This window comes from Manis javanica, chromosome 17 (assembly GCF_040802235.1).
Source record: "Manis javanica isolate MJ-LG chromosome 17, MJ_LKY, whole genome shotgun sequence".
Classification (NCBI taxonomy): domain Eukaryota; kingdom Metazoa; phylum Chordata; class Mammalia; order Pholidota; family Manidae; genus Manis; species Manis javanica.
Genome location: NC_133172.1, coordinates 6,708,214 through 6,729,697, shown reverse-complemented (window position 1 = coordinate 6,729,697; position 21,484 = coordinate 6,708,214). Strand labels below are relative to the sequence as shown.

Sequence of the window (21,484 nt, the reverse complement as noted above, 5' to 3'; positions counted from 1 at the left end):
ACAAAAGTGCAAAACTCAAGTATTTGTTGAAGTGAATTCTTGCAAACTGCACAATATACTTGTTAGTAATATTCAGATCAGGAAACAGAATATTATCAGTCCCTAGGAGGACCGATACCCCCTCCCCAAGGGTAGCCACTATCCTGATTTCAAACAGCATAGTTTGCTTGTTTATTACTTTATAGAGACATGGGCACAAGCTGTGGGCACCCATATGTGTTGGGCAGATGTTTCCTTTTTCATTGCTGTATAGTACTTCCCTACAAATGGACCACAGTTTATAAATTCTATTGTTCATAAAATTTTGGATCATCCTCAACTAGGAGCTATTACAAATAGGGCTGTGGTGAACATTCTAGTCCACATTTTGTTGAGTGTGTTGGCATGTCTGGTACAAGGGAGTAAGATTGCTGGGTCACAGGGTCGGCATCTTTTGCCTTATGAGATACTTCCAAATAGTTCTCATGCCTACCAGTGTGGTACAAAAGTTCCAGTTTCTGTATATCCTCACCAACACTTATCAGAAAGAACCTTTGAACTGGTTTTGCTGTTAGCTGTTCCATTGGTGACCCTCCATCTCCAAATCAGCAGATTAAGTCCACACGGCTTTGGCAAGATAGCCGGAGAAGCAGCCAGGTGGGGTCACTGACCATGTCAGATCTAATTTTGTAATAATTGAGGTATAATTCACATACTATGAAATTAACTCTTTGAAGTATACAATTCAGTGATTTTTAGTGGATTTCAAGGTTGCGCATCCATCATCACTGATTCCAGAATATTTTCATCACCTCAGCATTAAACCATTACCTTTAATTAGTCACTCTCTACTTCCCCGAACCCCCAGCCTGTCACCACTAATTTACTTTCTGCTTCTATGGATTTGCCTATTCTGGACATTTTATGTGACAAGGGTCATGCAATATGTAACCTTTTGTGTGTCTGGCTTTTCACTTAGCAAAATATATTTCAAAGTTCACCCATGTTAGCCCATGTCACTACTTCCTTCTTTTTGTGGGTTATACTCCACTGTGTGCAGAGACCACAGTTTGTCTATCCATTCACCAGTTGATGGACACTTGAGTTCTTCCCCCTCTATGGCTATCATCAGTGCTGCTAGACTTAGTCACGTAGAAGCTTTTGCGTGGACATAAGTTTTCAATTTTCTTGGGTATATACCTGAGTGGAGTCACTCCACTGATTTTTTAAAAAAAAGAAATGGATTCTATTAGGCAAACCAGAAGTTAAATATTCTAATTAAGGATGATTTCTTTAAACACCTCTCAGATTCTTTGTCTTTGTGATATTTTTATTTCATGAATTTTAGTTTCTTTAATCCAAAAATGGAAAATGAAAAACACCTTATTTCAATATTCAGTTCCATTAAAAAATTTGCACTTTGAAACAGAACATGAAAAAAATGGCATATTTTGTATCCTCTCAAGTATGTGTTTTGGTTCTTTAAAAACAAAGAGAACAAACAAAAAAGACATGGAAATCTACTCACATGAAATCCACCCCCCCCTTTTTCATTTTTAAATGTTATTTTTAATTTACATAAAGTCTACTCTTTTTGGTATACAGTTCTAGGACTTTTGACAAATCAGTCATGTAACCAGCACCACAATTAAGACACAGAACATTTCCACCGTTCCTCCTTGAATCGCTACGCCAGGACATTTTGTCGTCAATCCCTCCCCTTCCCCCAGCAACCAAGGATTTGCTCCCTGTCCATGTAGTTTTCTCTTTCCAGAATAAATCCCCCCATTTAAGAATATTAACTGACTATATGATCAATATTTATCAAACTGTACGCTAAGATTTGTGCACTTTATTGTATGTATCTAAAAAAAAGATTTCTAGAAGGTATCTGAAAGTATTAGGCCATCTCCACACTCATGAGCAGTGCAAAAAAAAAAATACTAAGCCACACCCACACAAAATCTTCATTGCGATTGTCTTGAGTGGAGCTGGAGCCACCGGCAGGCACGCCCTGTCCCGCATGAGCCCCACCACACCCATTTCTTGCTCTGAACTTTAGACCAGTTTCTAGGGAACTTCTGCTGAGAAAGAAAGAAGTTTTTCCCCTCTACTTCTGGTCTCTCCCTTCTCCTGCTGCATGCAGCGCTTGCTTCTTTTCCTTGTTACCTTGGAAACCTGAAAGAAAACCTATTTCTTGGAGCAAAGACCTTGACATACACCCCACACCCTCCCCATAAAGGGTGTCACAAAGGAGCTGCGAGTAGGAGTGGAATTTAGGTTCCTTGTGGAAATAAACGTGCAAGATTAGAAATCCCTTATGTTTTTATGTGGGGCGGGGGTGGGGGGCAGTGGTCTGTACCACACACGAACAGGTTAGAGTCCTTGAGGGGGCTGAGGGCTCTTGGGGAAGAGGCACAGGTTTGGGGGGATGTTCAAAGGAGGGATGGTATGAAGCACTCTGGGTATAAAGGGATGGGGTGGGAGCCTCAAGTGGAGAGGTCTGTGGGGTGCCAGTGTGGGAGGCAGGTCTGGGGAAGGGGGTGGTCTCTAAAGGTGGCTGACCCTGGGTGAACTTGGCTTCTGCTAGGGGCTTGAGCAGTGTGACTGGACAGGTTGTCTTCTCAGCCCCAGTGGGCTGTTTTGTGAAGAGGTACAAACAGCCCTCTCCCAGGACTGTGGCAAGGATTCAAGGGGACTGCAGAAAGTCAGTCCCAGATGGCAAGGGCTTGTTGAATGTCAGCAGCAACTTGGCCAGTTTCCAGGGACTGGGGGCCAATAGGGTGTGTGAGGGCTTTTAGGGACCAAGGGGGAGGTCCGAGAAGTACCTGGGGGAGCAAACGCTAGGCTTGAGGGACTCCCCAGGGTGCAAAGATGACACCACCCGCCCTCCTGCTCCAACTTTCCCCAGCAGCCAGATGCACCACCAGTCCTGCACCAGACAGCGGCTTGACCAAACAGTGGTCCAGGCCACTTTTCCTGTAAGTCGAGTCTGGGCAGCAGATAAAAAGACATTTTATCAAAAGGAGAGGACCTGGGTATGGCTCAGGGAGGCAGGAATGTGAAGTCTGTTTTAAGAATCTTTGCTTAACAGTAAGCTCTAGTTTTCCACACAGCCCAGGGACTGCTTTGGTGACCCAACCTTACTAAAAACAAAGTCTGAGGGCTGGCCCTGCACTCCTAGCTGAGTCTAAACTCTAGGCAAGTCCCGCAGGCCCTTGGCTCTGACCCCCTCCCCAGCACTTCCCCGTCACCTGCTGCTCTTCAAACCCCCAAGTACTTTGCTGCCTCTGGGCCTTTGCACTTGTGGTTTCCTCTTCCTCTCCGCTCTCGGTAGTCAAGTATCAGAGGAGGGGTTCCTGACCGCCTTCTCTCCCCTTCCTGCTGGCTGCTCCCTCACTGCACCTTACTTCCTTTGGGTGTCTTGCCACACTTTACGCTGGGACAGGTCTTCCTGGACATCTCACAGCCTTCAAATTTGGCACGACTCAAAAAAGGACACTAGGGGATTTCTATTTAGTCTGATAAAGTGGCACCTTCATATGGTTGCAGCTCGGATTTTGACTTCTGTCCAGTCTTAACCAATTTTAATGTGTATTGGTGCTCAGCTCAGATTTTAACCTTAAGACCACATTAAATATTGGCAGCCACTCCAGGGCTTAGGTTGCCTGCGCACCCGACCTCCTCTCCCAACGCATGCCCACGGCTCCAGCGGCGAATGAAGGCGCCACACTGCCAGTCACGCCCAAGCCCGTTTATTGGTGTCCCGCGCACTCAGGCCTGCATTACCGGCCTCGACTTCTCGGCATGCAGCTTCACTCCAGAGCCCGCGAAGCCTGTGCCGCCCTGTAGGGTGGGGAGGTCAAGGTGGAGACGGGCGGATGCCCCAGGGCAGCGGGGATCAGGCGGGCGGGGGCGGGGCCTGCGCTGGGGGCGGGGCCGGGGGGCAGGAGGGGCGGCGCCGCTCACCCGCTGCAGCACGATGATATCGCGGTCGGTGAGCTTCTCTCCATTCACGGGGTCCACCATGTCCTTTCTAATTAGCTTCTCTACGCACTCGACAGTGACCACGGCTCCACTGCGGTGAGAGCGAAGGTGAGGGAGGGGGTGAAAGTGGGGATGCGGCTCAGAAGCCCCGGCCGGGGAGGGAGGGCCACGCCTCCAAGCCCCGCCGCCCCCGCAGGTGACTCACGAGGGCCGCAGCACGGCGCACGGCGTGGCGTTGCTCAGGCTGTCGCGGGTCACGGCGCACACGTAGCGTTCACTGCGCGTGATGAGCCCCACGCGGTCCACGGAGCCGTCCAGTGGCGTGAAGCGCACGGGCGTCAGGTCCGACATGCGCAGCGGCTTCCCCGACATGGGGCAGGTCACCGTGCGCGACTGCGCGGTTGGAGGGAGCAGGGTCAGCACCCAGGGCTGGGCCCGGGTGGAGGCGGGGCCCCTGGCCCTGTGGCGAAGTGGGTGCAGGGGTGCATGCTGCGGGGGCTCACCGGCTTCTCCAGCTTGGTGGCCTTGGCCTCGGGCGTGAGTGACGGGATCCAGAAGCTGGGCAGTGCCTTGTCCTCGTCCTTGCCTGTGGGGCCGGCGCTTGGCCCGGGTCGGGCATCGTCTGTGGGGAGCACGGGGGTTTGCATGCCACATCCAGGGAGGCCCCCGGCCCCGTGGAACCCCCACTCCCCGGCAGGTGTGCTTCTCCTCACCTGGGCCAGGCCCTGAGGAGGCCTTGGTTGTGAAGGGGTTGAGCGGCCGGCTCACGATGGCCGCCTCCTTCTCCAGGAAGCCCCGCACCTGGTCCTGCGCCGCTGCCCGCTGCAGCTCTTTCTGCTCCTCACGCCGGGCACCTCGCTGCTTCTCATAGGCCTGCAGGCGGTGGGGGAGTGAGTGGGCGGCATCCTGTGGGTTGTGACTTTCGGACACCCGGGGGTGGGGGCTGGAGGTTCTTCATTTCACAGGTGGGAAAACTGAGGCCTACCCAGGGGCGCCAGGGCAGAGGTGGTGTTTGGTAGCGTTGGTGATGCCCTGGGTGTGAATCTCTCTGCTCTAAGTAATTCACCCTGCCTCTGTCACGGATAAGCTCTGTGGCCTCTGGTAAGTGCTGTGACCTCTCCTGGCCTGTTTCTTCATCTGTGAAATGGGCTAACAGTGGCAACCCACTTGGAGGTTTCCTGGGAGGATTAGACAGGATGCTTTTATAAAAACACTTAGAACCCTGCCCAGCACATAGTAAGTGCTCAGAAAAGGTTATGTGTTGGCTATATTATGTTCGGTATAGAGCTGTGTATCATAGACCCTACCCCTGCCCTGGAGGAGAGTTCCAGGAGTCAGGAGCAGCTGACATGTGGAGCCACGGGTGCAGATGCAGCGCTAAGCTCTGACATGGGTCCCCCAGCCGAGTGCAGCAGGCGCACCAATAGTGGCCAATGCTCAGATGGGTCACTATGACGAGGGAGCACCTGGTCAGCCACCAGGCCATTTGGAGGACATGGGCACAGAAGAAGCCACTCGAGACAAAAAGCTCAACAAGAATCTGACCCTTAGTGTTTCCTGAGATGCAGAAAACCTGGCAGGGAAGGAGGGAGATGGACCAGCTGTGCCTCAAACACAGGGACAAACAGAGTCCTTCCTAGCTGTAAAATGAGTTCACTATGGAAAGGGCGCCTGCCTCCAAGTAAACACCTTGAGAATTCTCATCTGTGAGGATCTCCCATGTGCCCCTGCAGTGTCCTCTCATTTGGTCCTGTCGGCCCATTTTGGGGCAATAAAACTGAGGCCCAGATAGATAAGGTGATGTCTGTTCATTGAACAAGTATTTACTGAAAACCTAGGGCCATGGGGTCTGAGATAGACCTGCTCCCTGCCTTGGGGACCTGCCATCTAGTGGGGGAATGGGCACGTGTCAGACAGCCACAGGCAGAGTCACAACTGTGACAAGTGCCAGGAGAGGGGTTACTGAGGGCAGGGGCTGGGGGCCCTGGCCTAGCAGGAGGTCAGAAGAGGCAATGTCTGGGCTGAAATCTGAAGAATGGGAAGATGTAACCAGGAGAAGTAGGAAGGAATAGTGCACCAGGCAGAGGGAACAGCATAGGCAAAGGCCAGAGGGGAAAGGAACTTCGATGGGAGGCCCCGAGTGGCTCTGCTTGCGAACTCAGCACCAAGACCACCTACCCACACCTCGGCCGCCTTCCCCATCCCCAGCACCTTCATCTGCCGGGCGATCTCCTTTTTCTGGTGCAAAATGTACTCCAGGATGGCCTCACGTTCATACAGGTAGCCATCTGGGCTGCAAAGAGAGCACGGGATGAGGGGTCGCGGGCCCGGCCCGGGCCGTGAGGCTGGAGTTAATCGCAAGCCCCAGCAGCTCCCTGCCCTGGGCACCCTCTAGGCATCTCACAGGCAGCAGCCTGCTCAGTGCCCAGCTTCGCAGTCTGAAGCGACCACACCGTCTGAACTCTCCTGGCTTTGTGATCTAATGTGCTAATGTGCAGAGAGAGTCTTGTACAGCAAAGGATTCACTCGGCGAGCCTAACCCTGCATGTTCCAGACAAAGGACCGGCCCTCGACCAGCTCCTGGGAGGGAACCTCTGAGCCCTTGGATATCCACCTCACAGTGACTTTGTTCACTGGGGGAGCTTGGGCTGTGTGGTATCAACTTGACCTCTGGAGGGGCTGGAGACCCAGGTCAGCCACATGGCAGTCAGCCACGTCTATGTGACTCACCTCCAAAGGAAGACCCCGGACACCACAGCTGCTTGGGCGAGCTTCTCAGGGGCAGCACCGCGTGTGGGTTGTCACACGCTGCTGGGAGAATTGAGCACTGTCCGTGTGACCCCAGTAGGAGAGGACAACGGGGAGCTCCCTCCGGGTCTCCCCTGCACTCTGCCCCTGTGCCTTCTCCCTCTGCTGCTTTTAATCTGTATCTTTTCCTGACAATGAACCGTGAGTGTAACTCACTGTGAGTGTAACAGCCTTCCTGAGTTCTGTGGGGTCTCTCAGTGGATCACTGAACCTGCAGGTGGCCTCAGGGACCCTGAACTGCAGTGGACTCTCATCACTAGCTCATGAAGTACACCTGTAGCTGAGCACAGTCACTGGCCATTGTCTCACTGAAGCTTTGTCAGACCGTAAGAGGCAGGTAACGGGGCATGCTCCACGTGTGAGCTGTTATGGGCCTGGAGTCGTTCTGAGCCGTACTGTCTATTACAAATGTGTTCTTTTCCAAAGCCCACGAAACATACTAGGATCGCGCCCATGTTAGACAAGAACACTGAGGCTCCGAGAGGTTAAGTGGCTTGTCCAGGGTGCCCCGGCTGTGCAGGTGGCCAGGTCGCATGCAGCCACCTCTGTGCGGTCCCCGTGCCCCTGCCACCCTTGTTCCCAGCTCACGTGACGACAGGGTCATGGCAGGGCTGCAGAGACAGGCAGCAGCAGTCAAAGTCCTTGACAGCATCCCGGCTCAGTCGAATGTTCTGGGTACCGTAGCCTGAGGCCGCTGTGGACAGAGACAGGCAGAGGGATGGCAGGATGGAGGGACGGGACACAGGCCCCTCCCCAAATCCAGAGAAAGGCACAGAGAGAGCTCAGAGGTGGGGGTACTCAGAGAAACAGGCAGTCAAGAACTTGGGCTCTGTGTCTGTGGGTTGGGGGTGGGGGCTGCACAACCCACAGGAATGTGTTATCAGAAGATGACAGACAGACAGGCCCTTCATCGAGGCAGCTCAGTGGAGAGGCTCAGGTGACTGTTTGGCCCCTCTGGCTGTGACCAGACTCAAGCATCTGTATCCCTTTGGGCCTCAGGTTTCTCCTCTGGAATACAGCTGAGACAATAGTGATTCCCTCTTATGGGTAGCTGGGAGGATGAGATGAGTTCACGTAGAGAAGGCACGTAATATAGCGCCCACCACATGGGATGGGGTGGGGTGCTGCTAGATCACATGAGCTGGTACTTAAATGGTCATGACCCTTAGTCAGGGGAAGGAGACACACCCAGGAAGTACAGCCAGGGGTACAAAGTGAGGTGGTGACTTTATGAGGTTTGTCCCCTCGCAGACCCAGTACCTGTGTCCTTCTTCTTCTCGTGGTAGGTGTAGACAGCCCCTGCAGTGCAGTTCTTGCCATGCCGTGTCATTCTGGGAGGAGGAAGGGACAGTTGCAGAGCTGTGATGGCTGGAGGGAGCCCACACGGGGAGGACTGGCCCTTTATGGGCCTCGAACTGATCTGCCCCGAGATGGGAAGGCTGGGGGTGGGGTAGGAAGGACAGTCACACCCATTGGATGGTTAAAAAATATGGACATATGCCAAAAAAAAGATGCTGGCATTTTACCTTGAAAAAGACCTAAAGTTTGCTTGTGGACGTGGGCTTTGGAAGGGATGAGTTGCTCTGAGGTGGTGGAAGGACGGTTATCTGAAATCCATGGGAAGTTGTTGCACAGGTGTGGATGGGTGCAGCTCCTAACACACCTGGGGAACTGAGGCGCCTGGTGGGTGTCCGGGGTGCACGCGCGTGTCCTCTGTGCATGCCTACATTCTCATTTCAACAGAGTGCAGTTTCTGGGTTCACCTACTTCTCGCGGGCGATTGAAACCATGGATGAAATCATTGCGTGTCAGCAAAGGGGGAACTGCATCAGGTCACACTGTGCCCTCATGTGTCAATCACACTGGAATAAATTCCCATTTTCAAAGCAAGTGTTACAGCAGAATCGACTGGACATGGAACTCTAGCAAATCAACAAGGGAAAACCCAGCTCCCCCAATAGGAAAAGGAGTAAAGGATTTGAGAGGCAGTTTCACAGAGGCTCCAGGGCTAACAAGGGTACAGAGAGGCACTCAGGGTTTCCTCAAGTGAAAACCACTGTAGCTATTATTTTTACCCCTGTCATCAGGCTGACGGGTGGGACTTTGAAAGCTGGATGGGACCAGGCTTGGAGAGGACGTGCGGGTCGGTCACAGGACCCTTAAGCAACACTGCGGGGAGAATGGACAGGGTCACCTGCCGGAACACAGGCAGGCAGTACTAAGCACAGTAAGCATTAGCCATGCTGTGCTTGAGGGCATGTGCCCCAAACACCGAGAGACATCCCCGGGGGGGCACATACGAGGATGTGCACGGCAGTGTCACTTATACCAGAGGAGAGTTGAAGGCAACGGACTGTCCCTCCCGGGAGAATGGAGGGAGACGACCCAGCCGTGAGATGCAACCCACTAGGTGTGTGCAAGGCATCATGGGTGGGCCTTAAAAATACAATGCTGGGTGAAAAGCTAGAAATAAAATGAGATCACAGTCTGCACGTGTGCCAACAGTGTATTTTAAAAAAACAAAAGGATGTGCGTCATATGTTGGAGAGTGGTTGCCCGAGTAGGAAGGGGGGAACTGAGTAGGACGGAGCTATACGGATCAACGGGCAGAGGACTGGACAATATGACCTCTCTGGGCTTGAGTCTGAGGTTGGCCCCCACTTGCTGTGTGACTCCGGACTGGAGATTTCGTTTGTCTGAGCTGCGGTTTGATTTGGTAAAAGATACGGATGACCAGGAGATCTAGTTCATGGGACTGCATTGCTCTGCGGACTAAATGAGGTCGTGCTCAGAGGCTGGCACACAGTGGGGTGTTCAGGAAATAGCCTCTCTGGCTGCAAGGAGGATCCAAAAGCGGGGGTGAGTGAGGGGGGCAAAACCAAGGGCTCCCAGAACGTTAAAGGCAACGGCATCTTTCTCCCTTCTGATTGCCTTCACAAACTTGCTTTTCACATTCAGAACTTGAACAGCAAACATCTCTTTGAGGCATGGATCTCGCTCTCCCCCTACTGGTGAGTTCCCTTCAGAGGCCGAGTTTTGTTTTTAGGTATATTTATGCAGAATATCAGATGAACAGATCTTAGGACGCACTTTGGCAAAATGTATACGCCCTCATAACCACCACCGCAGTGGAGATACACAACATTTCTGTCACCCCAGGCGTGGCCACCATGCTCCTTTCAGAAGCTAACCTTGGCAAAACACCCCAACGTCCCCTCACCCCAAGCTTTGGAGCAAGTGTCCAGCACCTGCTGCCTCCCCTCACTCACCTGCCACTCTCTCCTCCGCCCTGGCCCCCTGGCTTCCGCCCCAGCCTTCCTCCCAGTTGCCACTCATGAAGGTCGTGTTGACTCCTCATGCACAAATTCCCCACTCTATTCTTAGTTGTCAACTGCCTTGAACCTCTGTGGTATTTGGCACTAGGCTGCTTGTCTTGTGGCCAAGAACAGGGGTTTCTATGCTCTTTGGCTTCACGGACTAGGACATTTTCCCTTCAGAGAGTGAGAGGAACAGTTATAGAGGGACTGGGTCTTTTTTACTTTGTGGGGCAATCCTGGGAACAATCACAAAGAGCAATGGTTAGTCCCTGATCACAGACCAGTTCTCTGAGTCCCCATCTCATCACTCGTCCAACCTCAGCCACCCTCTGAAGTCCCATCTCCAATTCTACTTTGCAGATGGGCAAGCTGAGGCTTAGAAGAGAAGTTATTTGCCTTGGGCAGTGGTTCCTAAAGTAAGGTCTAGGGAGTCCAGGGTCCCTGAGATACTATCAGGGGGTCCACAAAACTATTTCCATAATAATACACAATTGCCTTTGTTCCTCTTATTCTCTCAGAAGTGTACAGCACAGTTGTCCAGAGGCTGTGTGACATGTGAGGATGTCATTGCTCTGACGGCTAATTGAATGTGTGCCTGTGCATCCTCGGGTCTTAAGAATGTGTTTATTATGCTCAATGAAAGAATATGAAAGAAATCCGGCACAAAAGACATATATCTTATGATTCCAGTTATTTGAAATGTCCAGATAGGCAAATCCACTGAGACTGAGAGTAGCTTATTGGTTGCCAGGGGCTGGGGGAAGGGGGAATGGGGAATGACAGCTAAGGGGTATGGGGCTTCTGAGCCAGAGAGTGATGGTTGCCTAAAATAGTGAATATGCTAAAAGCCACTGAATTGTATAGTGCAAATCAGTGAACTTTGTATGAAAATCTTGTCTGTTTTAATTTCAGATACAGCGAACATCAATAGGTGGAACTCACATAAACCAAAAGTCCTCGACGATTTGTAAGATCCTGAGACCACCAAGTTTGAGAACTGCTCTCCAAGGGAGGGTCGGCAGGTGGCAATGCCAGGATATCTCCAGAAACAGAGCTTTCCCACAACCACCGTACATTATCTTCTCAGGAAGCCAATTCCAAAATAGAAGACAGAATACTGCCACCTGCTGTCACTAGTATTTCAGAGAGACAACATCAAGACAACATCCGCTATGGCTCATCATACCCATTTTTACGGGAGAGACAAACAGGCTGGGATGTGGCAGAGCCAAGATTCAAACCCTGGCAGCCAGGCTCTGCAGCCACCCTCTCACCCAGGCGACAACTGTCAGTCCTCCCAACCCTCTCCAAGTCCGAGAATACAGAGAACCCATTCCTTCTTTCATACAAGGTCTTCAAAATCCAGAGTATATTTTACTGTTTCAACACATCTCATTTCAGACACTGAATTTTCACTGCAGACACATGGCGACATTTAGGTTTCATAAAATTTACTGTTGCAGACATACAGTCACGTACCCTTTTTGTTGCAAACACACACTTAAAAGTTTTTTAGATAACTGAATTAAGTATTGGTGCTTAAATTTAAATGAATTAACGTGAAAGAAATTTTAAAAATTCAGTCCCCTAGTTGTCCCAGCTGTATATCAAAGTGCCCCATAGCCTCTTGGGACTAATGGCTGCTGTGTAAACAGTGCAGCTCTAAGACAGAAGGACTTTAAAAAAAACATGACCACAATACCCTTGACACATTAATGATTCCTTAACATCATCTACTACCCAGCTGGCGTTCACATTTCCCTTATTATCTCCTGTCTCTCTGCAGTGAGTTTGTCTGAATCCTGAACCAGTGGTCCTTAACCTTCTGGTAGGGTCAGAGAGCCCTTTAAAAACCTAGAAAATGCTCCCAACTCCTCTCCCCAGCGGGGGAGGTGTCACAGGGACAGCTGCACGCCCTCCCAGGGGGGTAGAGGCCTCTGAGTTACAGGAGCCCAAAGGGCTAATTACCCTCAAGGAAATCACAGACAGAAATAGGATGTGAGGAAAGTGGTAAAGAGAGCTCCCTAAGAGGAAAAGTGAATGTCTGGGATTTTCTATTAATAAGGGCTGATACTTATTTAAAAGCTTTGGTGAACCTGGCCCTGTTCTAAGCATTTGATACCTATTACCTCCACTGAATCCCACAACCACACAAACATTGCTACCAACAAGGGACTGGGCCCAGAGAAGGTGCCTGAGGTTGTGCAGTGGGGGGGTCTGACCCAGGCACCCGAGTCTGTGGCCTTGACCACCCACTGTGCTGCGTGCCTACAGGCAGCCTCAGGCACCATGGTACACTCTCAGGTGGAACGAACCGGACAGCGAGTGTGTGTCTGGTCCTCCTGGAAATCTTGTCCCCTTCGTCCTCCCAGGCACCATCCCCGAGTCACCTTCTCAGAAGCCTGGCGCTCCAGGCTGTCAAGTGTTCCTTGTGTTTCTGACAGTGCTCCCAGTTGCCTCGAATAGCTGCTACCCCTCGGTATTTCCCACCCCCGACACGAGCAGCCCCTGGTGGGCAGGGCCCAGGTGGGACTCTAGTCTGGGTCCCAGCATTGCCTGGCACCTGGGAGGCCTCAGAGATGTCCTGAGACCTGGGGCTGGAGGAGGTGTGTATCCAATGAACTATTCACGCAACCAATCAATATACTAATCACAAAAGCCCTAGAAGAGAAATGACCATCACAGTCTTCAAACACTTCCATCCGAGGTCCTGTGCTAGGTACACTGCACATTTGAACGCAGTCTTCATGCCAGCCTCCTGACGTAGGCTTTCCCATTTTATAGGTGGAGAAAACAGGCCCAGAGGAATTAACTGGTCTCTTCGAGGGTTCTTTGACAAACCAGCCCTGGTCAACTTTTCAGTGGAAACTTTAAGTCACCCTCTCCAACTGCTTCTTGGACATGCTCAAGATATACACCAAAATGGCTGAGCCTAACTTTAGTCAAGTCTTTAGATTTTATTTCCCAATTCTAGGAAGTCAGAAAATAGCAGGGATCAACCAAAAAGGGACAGATAATAAAAGATTTTAGACTTCACAGGCCATATGGCCCATGTCACAACTATTCAACTTTACCTTTGTATGGCAAGAGCAGCCAGACACACCATGAGAATGAATGGGCATAGCTGTGTGCCAATAAAAATTTATTTACGGGCACTGAGATATAATTGTCACAAGTCACAAAATATTATTTTTTTGATTAAAAAAATATTAAAACCATTCTCATTTTGCAACCTGTACAAAAACGGGGGGTGGTTGCAAATCATATATCTGATAAGGGAATTGTATCTGGAAACATAAAAAAACTTCAATTCAGTAATAATAAGACAAATAATCCAATTTAAAAATGGTCAAATGATTGGAATAAACATTTCTCCAAAGAAGATATACAAATGGCCAATGGGCTCATGAAAGATGCTCCACATCATTAACCATTAAGGAAATGCAATCAAAACCACAATTAGATACCAGTTCACATCCACTAGAAGGACTATAATCAAAGTCAAACCACAAGTGCGGAGAAGCTCATACACTGAGAGTGCGGATATAAATAAAGTAGCCACTTTTGGAAAAGTTAAACATAGATTTACCATTTGGTTCAGCACTTCCACTTCCAACAGAAATGAAAACCTATCTACACGAAAACTTGTACACAAATGTTCCACTGCGGCATTACTCATGATAGCCCAAAACTGGAAAAAACCTAAATGTCCATCACCTGATGAATGGATAAACAAAATGTGTAGCTCATATGAAGAAATAGTATTCAGCCATAAAAAGAATGACGTACTGATGCATGCTACACAATGGACGAACTTTGAAAATATGACGCTAAGTGAAAGAAGTCAGCCAGAAAGATGATTCCATTTATGTGAAATGTCCCGCTTAGGTAAATCCATAGAGATAGACAGCAGATTAGGGGTTGCCCAGGGTTGGGAGTGTGGGGGAGTGGGGAAGAGGGGGAATGGGAGTGACGTAATGGGTAGGGTGTTTCTTTTTGCAGTGATGAAAATGTTATAAAACTGACAGTGGTGATGGTTGCACAACTCTGAATATACTAAAAACCACTGAACTGTACACTTTAAATAGGTGAACTATACGTTCTGTGAATTATACCAATTAAGCTGATTTTTTTTTTTTTTAATAGGCCAGCAGGATTTGGGTTTGGCCTACTGACCCTTGACATAGAGGAAAGATGCAAAAAGACAAATTCAGATGGTGGAATGATCAACAGAATGACTGACTCAGTTTCTTCAATGACTCAATTACACCAAAAACAAACGAATCAACCAAACCAGGGTGGGGTGGAGGGGATTGGATTATGATTCAAACAAATGAAACTTTCCTTAAAAAAGGCATTTTTGAGATACAGGATTTAATTATTGACTAAGTAATAGGTAATATTCTAGACTTAAAATTGCTTTTGTCCAGTTTGATAATGGTATTGTGGTCACGTAAGAAAGTGCCCCTGGTTTTTACATACACATTCTGAAGTACTTAGGAGTGAACTGGATAGGATTTGCTTTATATAATTAATTTTAAAAATATACCTAACCAATATGACAAAAATATGAATAGTTGGTAAATCTGGGTGATAGAATCTTGTTATTCTAAATTTGAATATTTTCATAACAAAACATTAAAGTAAAACTGCTTAAAGGATCCTTCAAGGCCCAAATTAACACGATATCAGCAGCAGCAACAGGATGTGAACCCAGGACTGCCTGCTCCCAAAGCCCCAGAGAAAAATATTAAGCTCTACCCCGACTCCAGAGGGAAGGGGCTGTCAAGAAAGTTCAGAGAAGGTGGCGGCGGGCGACTGACTGCACAATTCATCTCCGCCCTCCCACCAAAGCTTTCCTGGCGTGTTTTCCTGAGGACTCTACTTCCTCAACCGCCACTCCGTAGACTCCCAGAGTCCCAGCCTCCTCCTTCCCCTAGGACCCCGTGCTCATGGCCTTCCCGAGGTGGAACTACATACAACCTTCAGAACAGCCGGCTGGAGGGTTGGCTGCCTCCAGGGGATGCTGGGAGATGTAGTTCAGCTTCAAAAGGGGCGCCCCTGGAGTATCTATTAATGATTGACAGGTAGTGGGGAATTCGAAACCTTGTCCCTGTCTCCTTAGGACCCCAGAACTCTCACCCAACGGAAAGCAATCCCAGGAACACTATCCTTCTACCGCCTGGAACTCACCTCACGAAACACTCCTCGATCCTTCGTTGCTTCTTCAACTGTGCCCTTACACCGGAAGGGAGCGCTGTTTTTCCTCCCCGCTTCTCCCGCTTCCGCCCGGCGGAAGATATCGGAAGTGGAGCTGCCCCTAGTTGTGGAGAAGGCTCGCCGGGCTTGGTAAGTCCTCCCTTCTTTCTCTTCCTCCCTCCGGAAACGTGAGGGGCAACTCGAAGGTTCCGATTAGTGAAATTGGCGTGCATGCAGGGCACGCTTAGTATGTCGTAGGCATATCCCAGGGCGGGCGATTTCTTGCTTACTTGTACCCAGTTTTTGCGTCTCTAGAAGCCCAAGTCTAAGGACTAACTACTTCACCCAGAGATTGGGAAGCCCACTTCCCCACGTATATCATCCACTTCTCATGCTGTATGTTGAGAGACAATTGAGAAGAGACAACTCCTTTATCCTCATTTATAAACGGAGCAATTGAGAAATCAGAAGTCAAAGCTGTTCAAATCGCCGAAGGAAACAGGAATTTATTACAAATAAGTCCACCTACCCCCAGGGACCAAGGCATACAGTTGCTGCTTATTTCTAGATATCTAGATATCTGGAGACCTAGCCACTGATTTCCCTAGTTTCTCCAGGCAAGCTCCCAGTGGGGAAACAAGAGAGGAGGTACATGTTCAATCCCTTAAGTGTTCCATGGTGTCGGAAGCCCTGCCTTCCCTACGGGCCTGTAGATCTTAGGCCCTTCATCCTAAGGTCCCTTTAAGTATTTGTCCGTACCCAGAGTCCCGCCCAGGGCAGGTAATTGCAAACCCCGCCCCTCTGCCAGAAACCGGGATCGGGCAGATTACAGGGAACGGGGATCCCCTCCTTCCTCCCCCTCCCCTCTCCCTACCCCCCTTAACAGCTGGCCTCAGCTTTCCAAGGAGGGGGGGCCCGATTAAAGAGGAGGGGACAGTGCTCACAAGTCTGGACAGGTAAGTGAATGTCCCTGGAGGCAAAGCCTGGCTTGGGGACTCTGGTGTCCTGGCTCCCCACCTCTCTAGGACTCAGAAGTTGGAGCCCCAAAGCTCAGGAGCCTGGGTTCCCTGCTCTCTCCTCCCCCAGGATCCAAGAATATAGGCCCCTGCTCTTGCCTCTCCTGAAACTCTGATCTCTGTGGGTGGATGTGGCAATAGACGTAGAGAGAGACTGGCATATGTGGAAAGTACCAGGAAGAAAGGAATCTGATCAACAATGAACATGTTTATGAGCACCCACTATGTGCCAAACCCCATGCTGGGTGTGCAGACACAGTGAAGAAAGAGATAAGCTCTCTGTTCCAGTTTCCAGAGGCACACTGTCTTTGGTCAAGTCCTGCCTTTGAATCTTGCAAACCAGGTGACCTGGGCCGGCAAGTTCCTTTACCTCTCTGTGCCTCAGTTTTCTCATCTATAAAATGGAGATAATAGTTGATTTAGGTTAACTACCCTGAACAATGCCTGGCCCAGAATACAGACTATGTAAATGTCTGCTATTATAATTAGTGGAACCCAGAGTCCAGTCAGGGAGACCTTTCCTAGTTCCTTCCCCAGGCACTTGTCACTTATACCACATCTGTTCCAGGTGTCCACAAAATATGAGGGGCCGCCCCTCTTTGCTGCTGCTATACCTGGGATTGACCACCTGCCTGGACACTGCACCCGGTGGAGAGCAAGACCAAGGTGGGTGTGTCCAGGTGCTGACATCCACCTTCCCCTGACCCAGGAACCCTTGCATCTAGTCCCTTCCCCCACCAGGACTCTTGGGTTCTCTCTCCCCTTAGGTTCCGGTTCCTCCATGTCCCCAGTCCAAGTAACCCCTCCATTTTTCTGTCCTTTGGGCCCAGAAGTCTTTCTGGACTCCCCAGAGGCCCAGAGATTCCTGGGCAGCCGTAGCCGGATTCCGCGAGCCAATCACTGGGACCTGGAGCTGCTCACCCCGGGGAACCTGGAACGGGAGTGTCGTGAGGAGAGGTGTTCCTGGGAGGAGGCTCGGGAGTACTTTGAAGATGACATTCTGACGGTGAGGGCCTAGGGGCCTTGGAGTCCCTTGGTCTTCTTTAAGCCTTGGGGCTTCCTGACCCCGAATCCCTGCACTCTGGGTCCCAGACATCAGAACTGGCTGGTTTCGGAGTGTGGAATCTCGCAGCTGACATGCTGCCTTTCCATCTTCTCTATTCCTACCCCCTCAAGGAGCGCTTTTGGGAGAGCTACATCTACAATGGCAAAGGAGGTGAGTTGGGGGAGCACTCCTTTTCTATGCAGCTCAGGCAGCCCCTTCCCATGGAGGCTGAACCAACGTCCCCACCCCAAATTCTCCCCCTTCAAATTCCATGCTCCCTGAGTTTCTGGCGGTGGTTGTGAAAGACCCCTCCTTTGAGTCCCTGCCTGAAGAACCTAATTCAGAGGAGGTCCCATGAAAGGGGGAGGTGAGGGTGGAGGGAGGAGTTACAGCTCTGGGGCCTACCAGGCCTCAGGCTCAGAGGCGCTGGCCTACCTCTGGAGTCCAGAACCCCAGTCTCTTCTGCAGCTTGGTTGCTAGCGAGGCTGCCCCCTAGCAACAGGGCCTGGCCAGGGGGTGGAAGAAGCCTGTCCATCCTCACCTGCCCAGTCCACCCACCCCAACTCCTCCTCTGAGTTCTGAGGCCCCATCAGGGCTGCAGCCTGGTTGCTAAGGGGGGGCTGCTCCTTAGCAACCAGGCTTGGCCAGGCTGGACCAAGGAAGCCCACAGCACTTACTACCTGGTTGGCTTCCCCTCCCCCACAGCCCCATCCCAGACTCAGCCTGGTTGCTAAGGAGGCCTTCTCCATAGCAACCACACCTAGCCAGGCTCAGGACCCAAGGAGGACCCCCCCACTCTGGGCACCAGCTGCCCCACCCCCTTGTGGCCTGGTTGCTAGGGGTGGATGCACCTTAGCAACAGGCCCTAGGTCTGGGCTGGAGTCCTCACATTGGAGCCTGGTTGCTAGGGGAGGTAACTCCTTCACCACAGGCCTAGTGAGGCCTGGTGGCTCCTTGAATCCACCTGAAACATGTCAGGATCGGCCTGCCTTCTCAGTGCAGCTTTTTGCTAAGGGGACTAAAACTTGGGCTTTACTGTTTGAGGAAAGTCCCCCAGCCAGTGCTAAAGGAAGTCCCCCTAGCAGCAAAACCTAGGAAGTCCTCACAAAGCCAGAGCCCTCCCCGTGACCCCCACCCTGCTTTCCTTGGATGTGAGGCCTTGGATTGCTAGAAGGGTCGCACCTTAGCAAAGGGTCCACATGAGTTCTAGACACCTAATAATCTGCTATTGGGGGAAGGTCCTTAAATTCCTCCATAAATGAATGAATTTTTCCTAGCCTGTGGATTCTGTTTTTCTCAAGAGTTGAGGCCTTGCCCCTCCGATGACCTGGTTGGTAAAAGGGGCTGCATTCCAGAAGGGTGAGGGTTGCCAGATAAAATGCAGGGTAAACCCCCTCATTACATTTTGACTTCAAATACACACCATAAATAAAAATTTTTTTTAGTATAAGTGTATCCCAGTATTCCATGGGACATACTTATACTAATAAATTACTTATTGTAATTCACATTTAACTGGGTGTCTTATATTATTATTTGCTAAATCTGGCAATATGTAGGGTGGAGGCCTCTTGAGCTGATGATCTGAGTTTCATACCCTACCTTCCATGTGTCAACTGCCCCCTTAGCAGGTAGAGTACTTAGGAGGGACTTGTGCTACCCCATGTCCAGGCAGGGGCCTCTGTCATGGGGATACAGATGCCATATTGTTTAATCCCTGATGAAGTTAGCACAGGCCCTTTAAATGTTCGACCTCACTGAATTTTCACAAGCACTGGGAGAGGGCTTATTCTTCCCAGTTTTACAGAGCAGCAAATGGAGGCTTAGAGAAATGAGTGATGTGAGGTGCCTGAGGTCACACAGCTGGGAAGTGGCCCCAATTCTGCCTTGCTTCTTTGTACTCTTTTGGGAGGAGAGCATTTGGTTGTTGGGGTGGGAGGCAGCCCCTGAGGCAGTGGCTTTGCCCTCTCCCCCAGGGCGTGGACGTGTGGATGTAGCAGGCCTGGCTGTGGGACTAACATCTGGCATCCTGCTCATTGTCCTGGCCGGCCTGGGAGCCTTTTGGTATCTGCACTGCCGTCGGGGCCGAGGCCAGCAGCCCTGTCCCCAAGAGTAAGGGGGTTTCCAAGAGGAGGGGCTGGGGCTGGAGGGCAGAAGGCTTGACCTAAGGAGATGGGCCAAGAATTGGGGGCAGGTGGGTGCTGATGAAAGAGCTGAGGAGACTGTCAGGTGGAGAGTAAGTCTGTGAGATCGCATGTGTCTGCTTGCACTGTCTGCTTGTATCCTCAGTACCTGGCACACAGTAGGGCCTCTATCAATATTTGCTGCCTGATTGTCTTTGAGGTACCAGGTTTATGTGTGATTATCGCTCTGGATATTGTTTCTGGTGAGGCTGCAGCCTAAGGTCCGTGGGTGTCTGCTGTATGTCATTTTCCGTGGTGACAGGCTATAGCACCCATTAGTGTACTACCTGTATGAGTTGTCTGGGTGTGTCTCAGTGGCTGGTCTAAGAAGGTGCTTGACTGTCAGTCTTGGAAGAATAATGGGTCTGGGTTTTTTTTGCAAAGAGTTTATTGTAAGAGGGTATCTGGGAAATTTGTGACTGAGTGTATCTCTGTGTTGTGTCTGTTTCTGTTTCTTGGCCTGCCTCTCTGCAGGGCTATTTTTTTCTCCACTGCCCTCTGCCTGTATCTGGAGCACATGTGTGTCTGTCTCAGCAGTTGTTGATTTCTGAGTCGGCCTGTCCTGTTCATCTGCCTGTCATCTCGATGGACTTTTCTGTGTGGAAGGTCAGGTTGAAGGTGACCTATTTCTCTGGTGTATCTCCCTTACACTTCTGTCCCCCAGCCACCCTCGAGAGTCTCTGACTCCCTAGGTCCTCCCTCCTCCCATGCCTCTCTATCCTGTAGGTTTCTTCTTCTAACAGTGCGCCCTCTGTCCCTAGGGCCGAGCTCATCAGCCCCCTGAGTCCCCTGAGCTCTCTGGGGTCGCCGACGCCCCTGCCTCCCCCCCAACCCCCAGGCCTCCCCACCTACGAGCAGGCGCTGGCGGCCTCTGGGGTGCACGACGCACCTCCGCCCCCCTACACCAGGTACAGGGCTGGGCTTTTAACTGGGGGCGGGGCGCAGACGGAGGGTACCACCGGAGGAGGGGCGTGGGCTCAGGGGCGGGACTTGGAAGTTTGAGCTTATTATCCGGGGCGGGGTTTGGAGCGTGGGGGCGGGGCCCTAGTAATTGCCTGGAGGCGTGGTCCAGCTTTGAGCATTAGAGGAGGGTGGGTCTTGTGCCCAGAGGGTCCAGGATTGGCTGGAACGCCCAGGGCGGGTCTGAGTGGTCTCGTTTGAGGTGGGGGGGAAAAACAGCCGGGTCTTTGACTCCCCATTGTGCCCCGCCCCTTGCAGCCTCAGGAGGTCTCGCTGAAGAGCTGCTTCAGAGCCGGGGTTCCCCGGATTCACACCGGATTCCGGAAGCCCCCAGGCCTCTTAAACTACGGAACCGAGCTTTGGAGGTGGTGGTAATAGGGGTTGTCCAGCCCGAGGCCTATCCTGGCACACGTGTTTCCGCCGAGTACGGATACACGCACGTCCCCGGCCGACGTGTGCCCGCGTCCCGGACCCTCGCGGGACCCCACGCTCTCCTGACAGTGAAGGGTACCTGCCAGCCCCGCCTCCGGGTTAGGCGTGCATGGAAACTCGGACCCAGGTGCGCTGGCTGGGTGTGCAGACTCGGCGTGTGGGAGTAGGTGTGCCACGGGCCACGCACACACACAGCCCCGCTTCTGCACGTAGGTTTTCGTGCGCCCCCCATGTGCGCACCGGGGAGCTTCGAAACCCAGGGAAAGAGTGGGGGATAAAGCTGCAAGCACCCTAGGAGGGGGCAGGCCCGCTTGCACCCGGGGGACCAGAGTTAAGCTCTTCCCCTAAATAAAAACCCTTTGGAAAAGAGACCAAAAAAAGTGAATGCAAAAAAATAAAAATGAAATAAACCGAATCGCCTTCCCGGGCGCGCCCGCGCGCGGCGGAGTTGGCTTTCTGTACAGACGTTGCGCCCTACACCCCCAGGCCCTGCTAGCGCTGTGTGTGTCTTTTTTTTTTTTTCATTTGCACGGGATTGTGGGAGGAAGCGGAGCGCAG

General features: G+C 51.3%; 2 protein-coding genes across 11 annotated transcripts; one reads left to right on the top strand and one right to left on the bottom strand.

Annotated features, from left to right (window-relative positions):
• Positions 1–3,718: 3,718 nt before the first annotated feature.
• NOSIP (nitric oxide synthase interacting protein) lies at positions 3,719–15,430 on the bottom strand. Of its 3 annotated transcripts, none has more exons than XM_037005943.2 (9): positions 15,285–15,430; positions 8,035–8,105; positions 7,363–7,468; positions 6,178–6,259; positions 4,680–4,839; positions 4,470–4,588; positions 4,172–4,359; positions 3,949–4,057; positions 3,719–3,825 (listed from the first exon to the last, which is right to left on the bottom strand). In XM_037005943.2, exons 2-9 carry the CDS (start codon positions 8,102–8,104, stop codon positions 3,754–3,756), a joined length of 906 nt encoding a protein of 301 aa, XP_036861838.1. In that variant the 5' UTR covers position 8,105; positions 15,285–15,430; the 3' UTR covers positions 3,719–3,753. The 3 variants fall into 3 exon arrangements, with proteins under 3 accessions (XP_036861838.1, XP_036861840.1, XP_036861841.1); XM_037005945.2 differs by lacking the exon at positions 15,285–15,430 and adding an exon at positions 10,044–10,067; XM_037005946.2 differs by lacking the exon at positions 15,285–15,430 and adding an exon at positions 8,301–8,570.
• A 253-nt stretch (positions 15,431–15,683) lies between these two features.
• PRRG2 (proline rich and Gla domain 2) lies at positions 15,684–21,341 on the top strand. Of its 8 annotated transcripts, none has more exons than XR_005057919.2 (7): positions 15,684–16,246; positions 16,875–16,972; positions 17,074–17,312; positions 17,399–17,522; positions 19,328–19,463; positions 20,072–20,152; positions 20,296–20,433. XR_005057919.2 is itself a non-coding variant. In XM_037005890.2 (7 exons), the coding sequence occupies exons 2-7, from the start codon at positions 16,888–16,890 to the stop codon at positions 20,769–20,771; spliced, it is 684 nt and encodes a 227-aa protein (XP_036861785.1). In that variant the 5' UTR covers positions 16,075–16,246; positions 16,875–16,887; the 3' UTR covers positions 20,772–21,341. The 8 variants fall into 8 exon arrangements, 6 of the variants coding, with proteins under 6 accessions (XP_036861785.1, XP_036861784.1, XP_036861783.1 ...); XR_005057918.2 differs by having other exon boundaries at positions 20,009–20,152; XM_037005890.2 differs by lacking the exon at positions 20,072–20,152 and adding an exon at positions 20,753–21,341 and having other exon boundaries at positions 16,075–16,246; positions 17,140–17,312; positions 20,296–20,442.
• The last annotated feature ends 143 nt before the right edge of the window (positions 21,342–21,484 follow it).

What these genes read in the sequence shown, in the direction of transcription:
- PRRG2 (XM_037005888.2), top strand. Translation starts at nt 16,888, where the DNA reads ATGAGGGGCCGCCCCTCTTTGCTGCTGCTATACCTGGGATTGACCACC. An exon ending in TTGAAGATGACATTCTGACG is followed by an intron (nt 17,313 to 17,398) that starts GTGAGGGCCTAG and finishes TCTGGGTCCCAG; the next exon opens with ACATCAGAACTGGCTGGTTT. An exon ending in CAGCAGCCCTGTCCCCAAGA is followed by an intron (nt 19,464 to 20,295) that starts GTAAGGGGGTTT and finishes CTCTGTCCCTAG; the next exon opens with GGCCGAGCTCATCAGCCCCC.
- NOSIP (XM_037005943.2), bottom strand. Translation starts at nt 8,104, where the DNA reads ATGACACGGCATGGCAAGAACTGCACTGCAGGGGCTGTCTACACCTAC. An exon ending in CTCCTCAGGGCCTGGCCCAG is followed by an intron (nt 4,589 to 4,679) that starts GTGAGGAGAAGC and finishes TGCTCCCCACAG; the next exon opens with ACGATGCCCGACCCGGGCCA. An exon ending in TGCGCCGTGCTGCGGCCCTC is followed by an intron (nt 4,058 to 4,171) that starts GTGAGTCACCTG and finishes CTCTCACCGCAG; the next exon opens with TGGAGCCGTGGTCACTGTCG.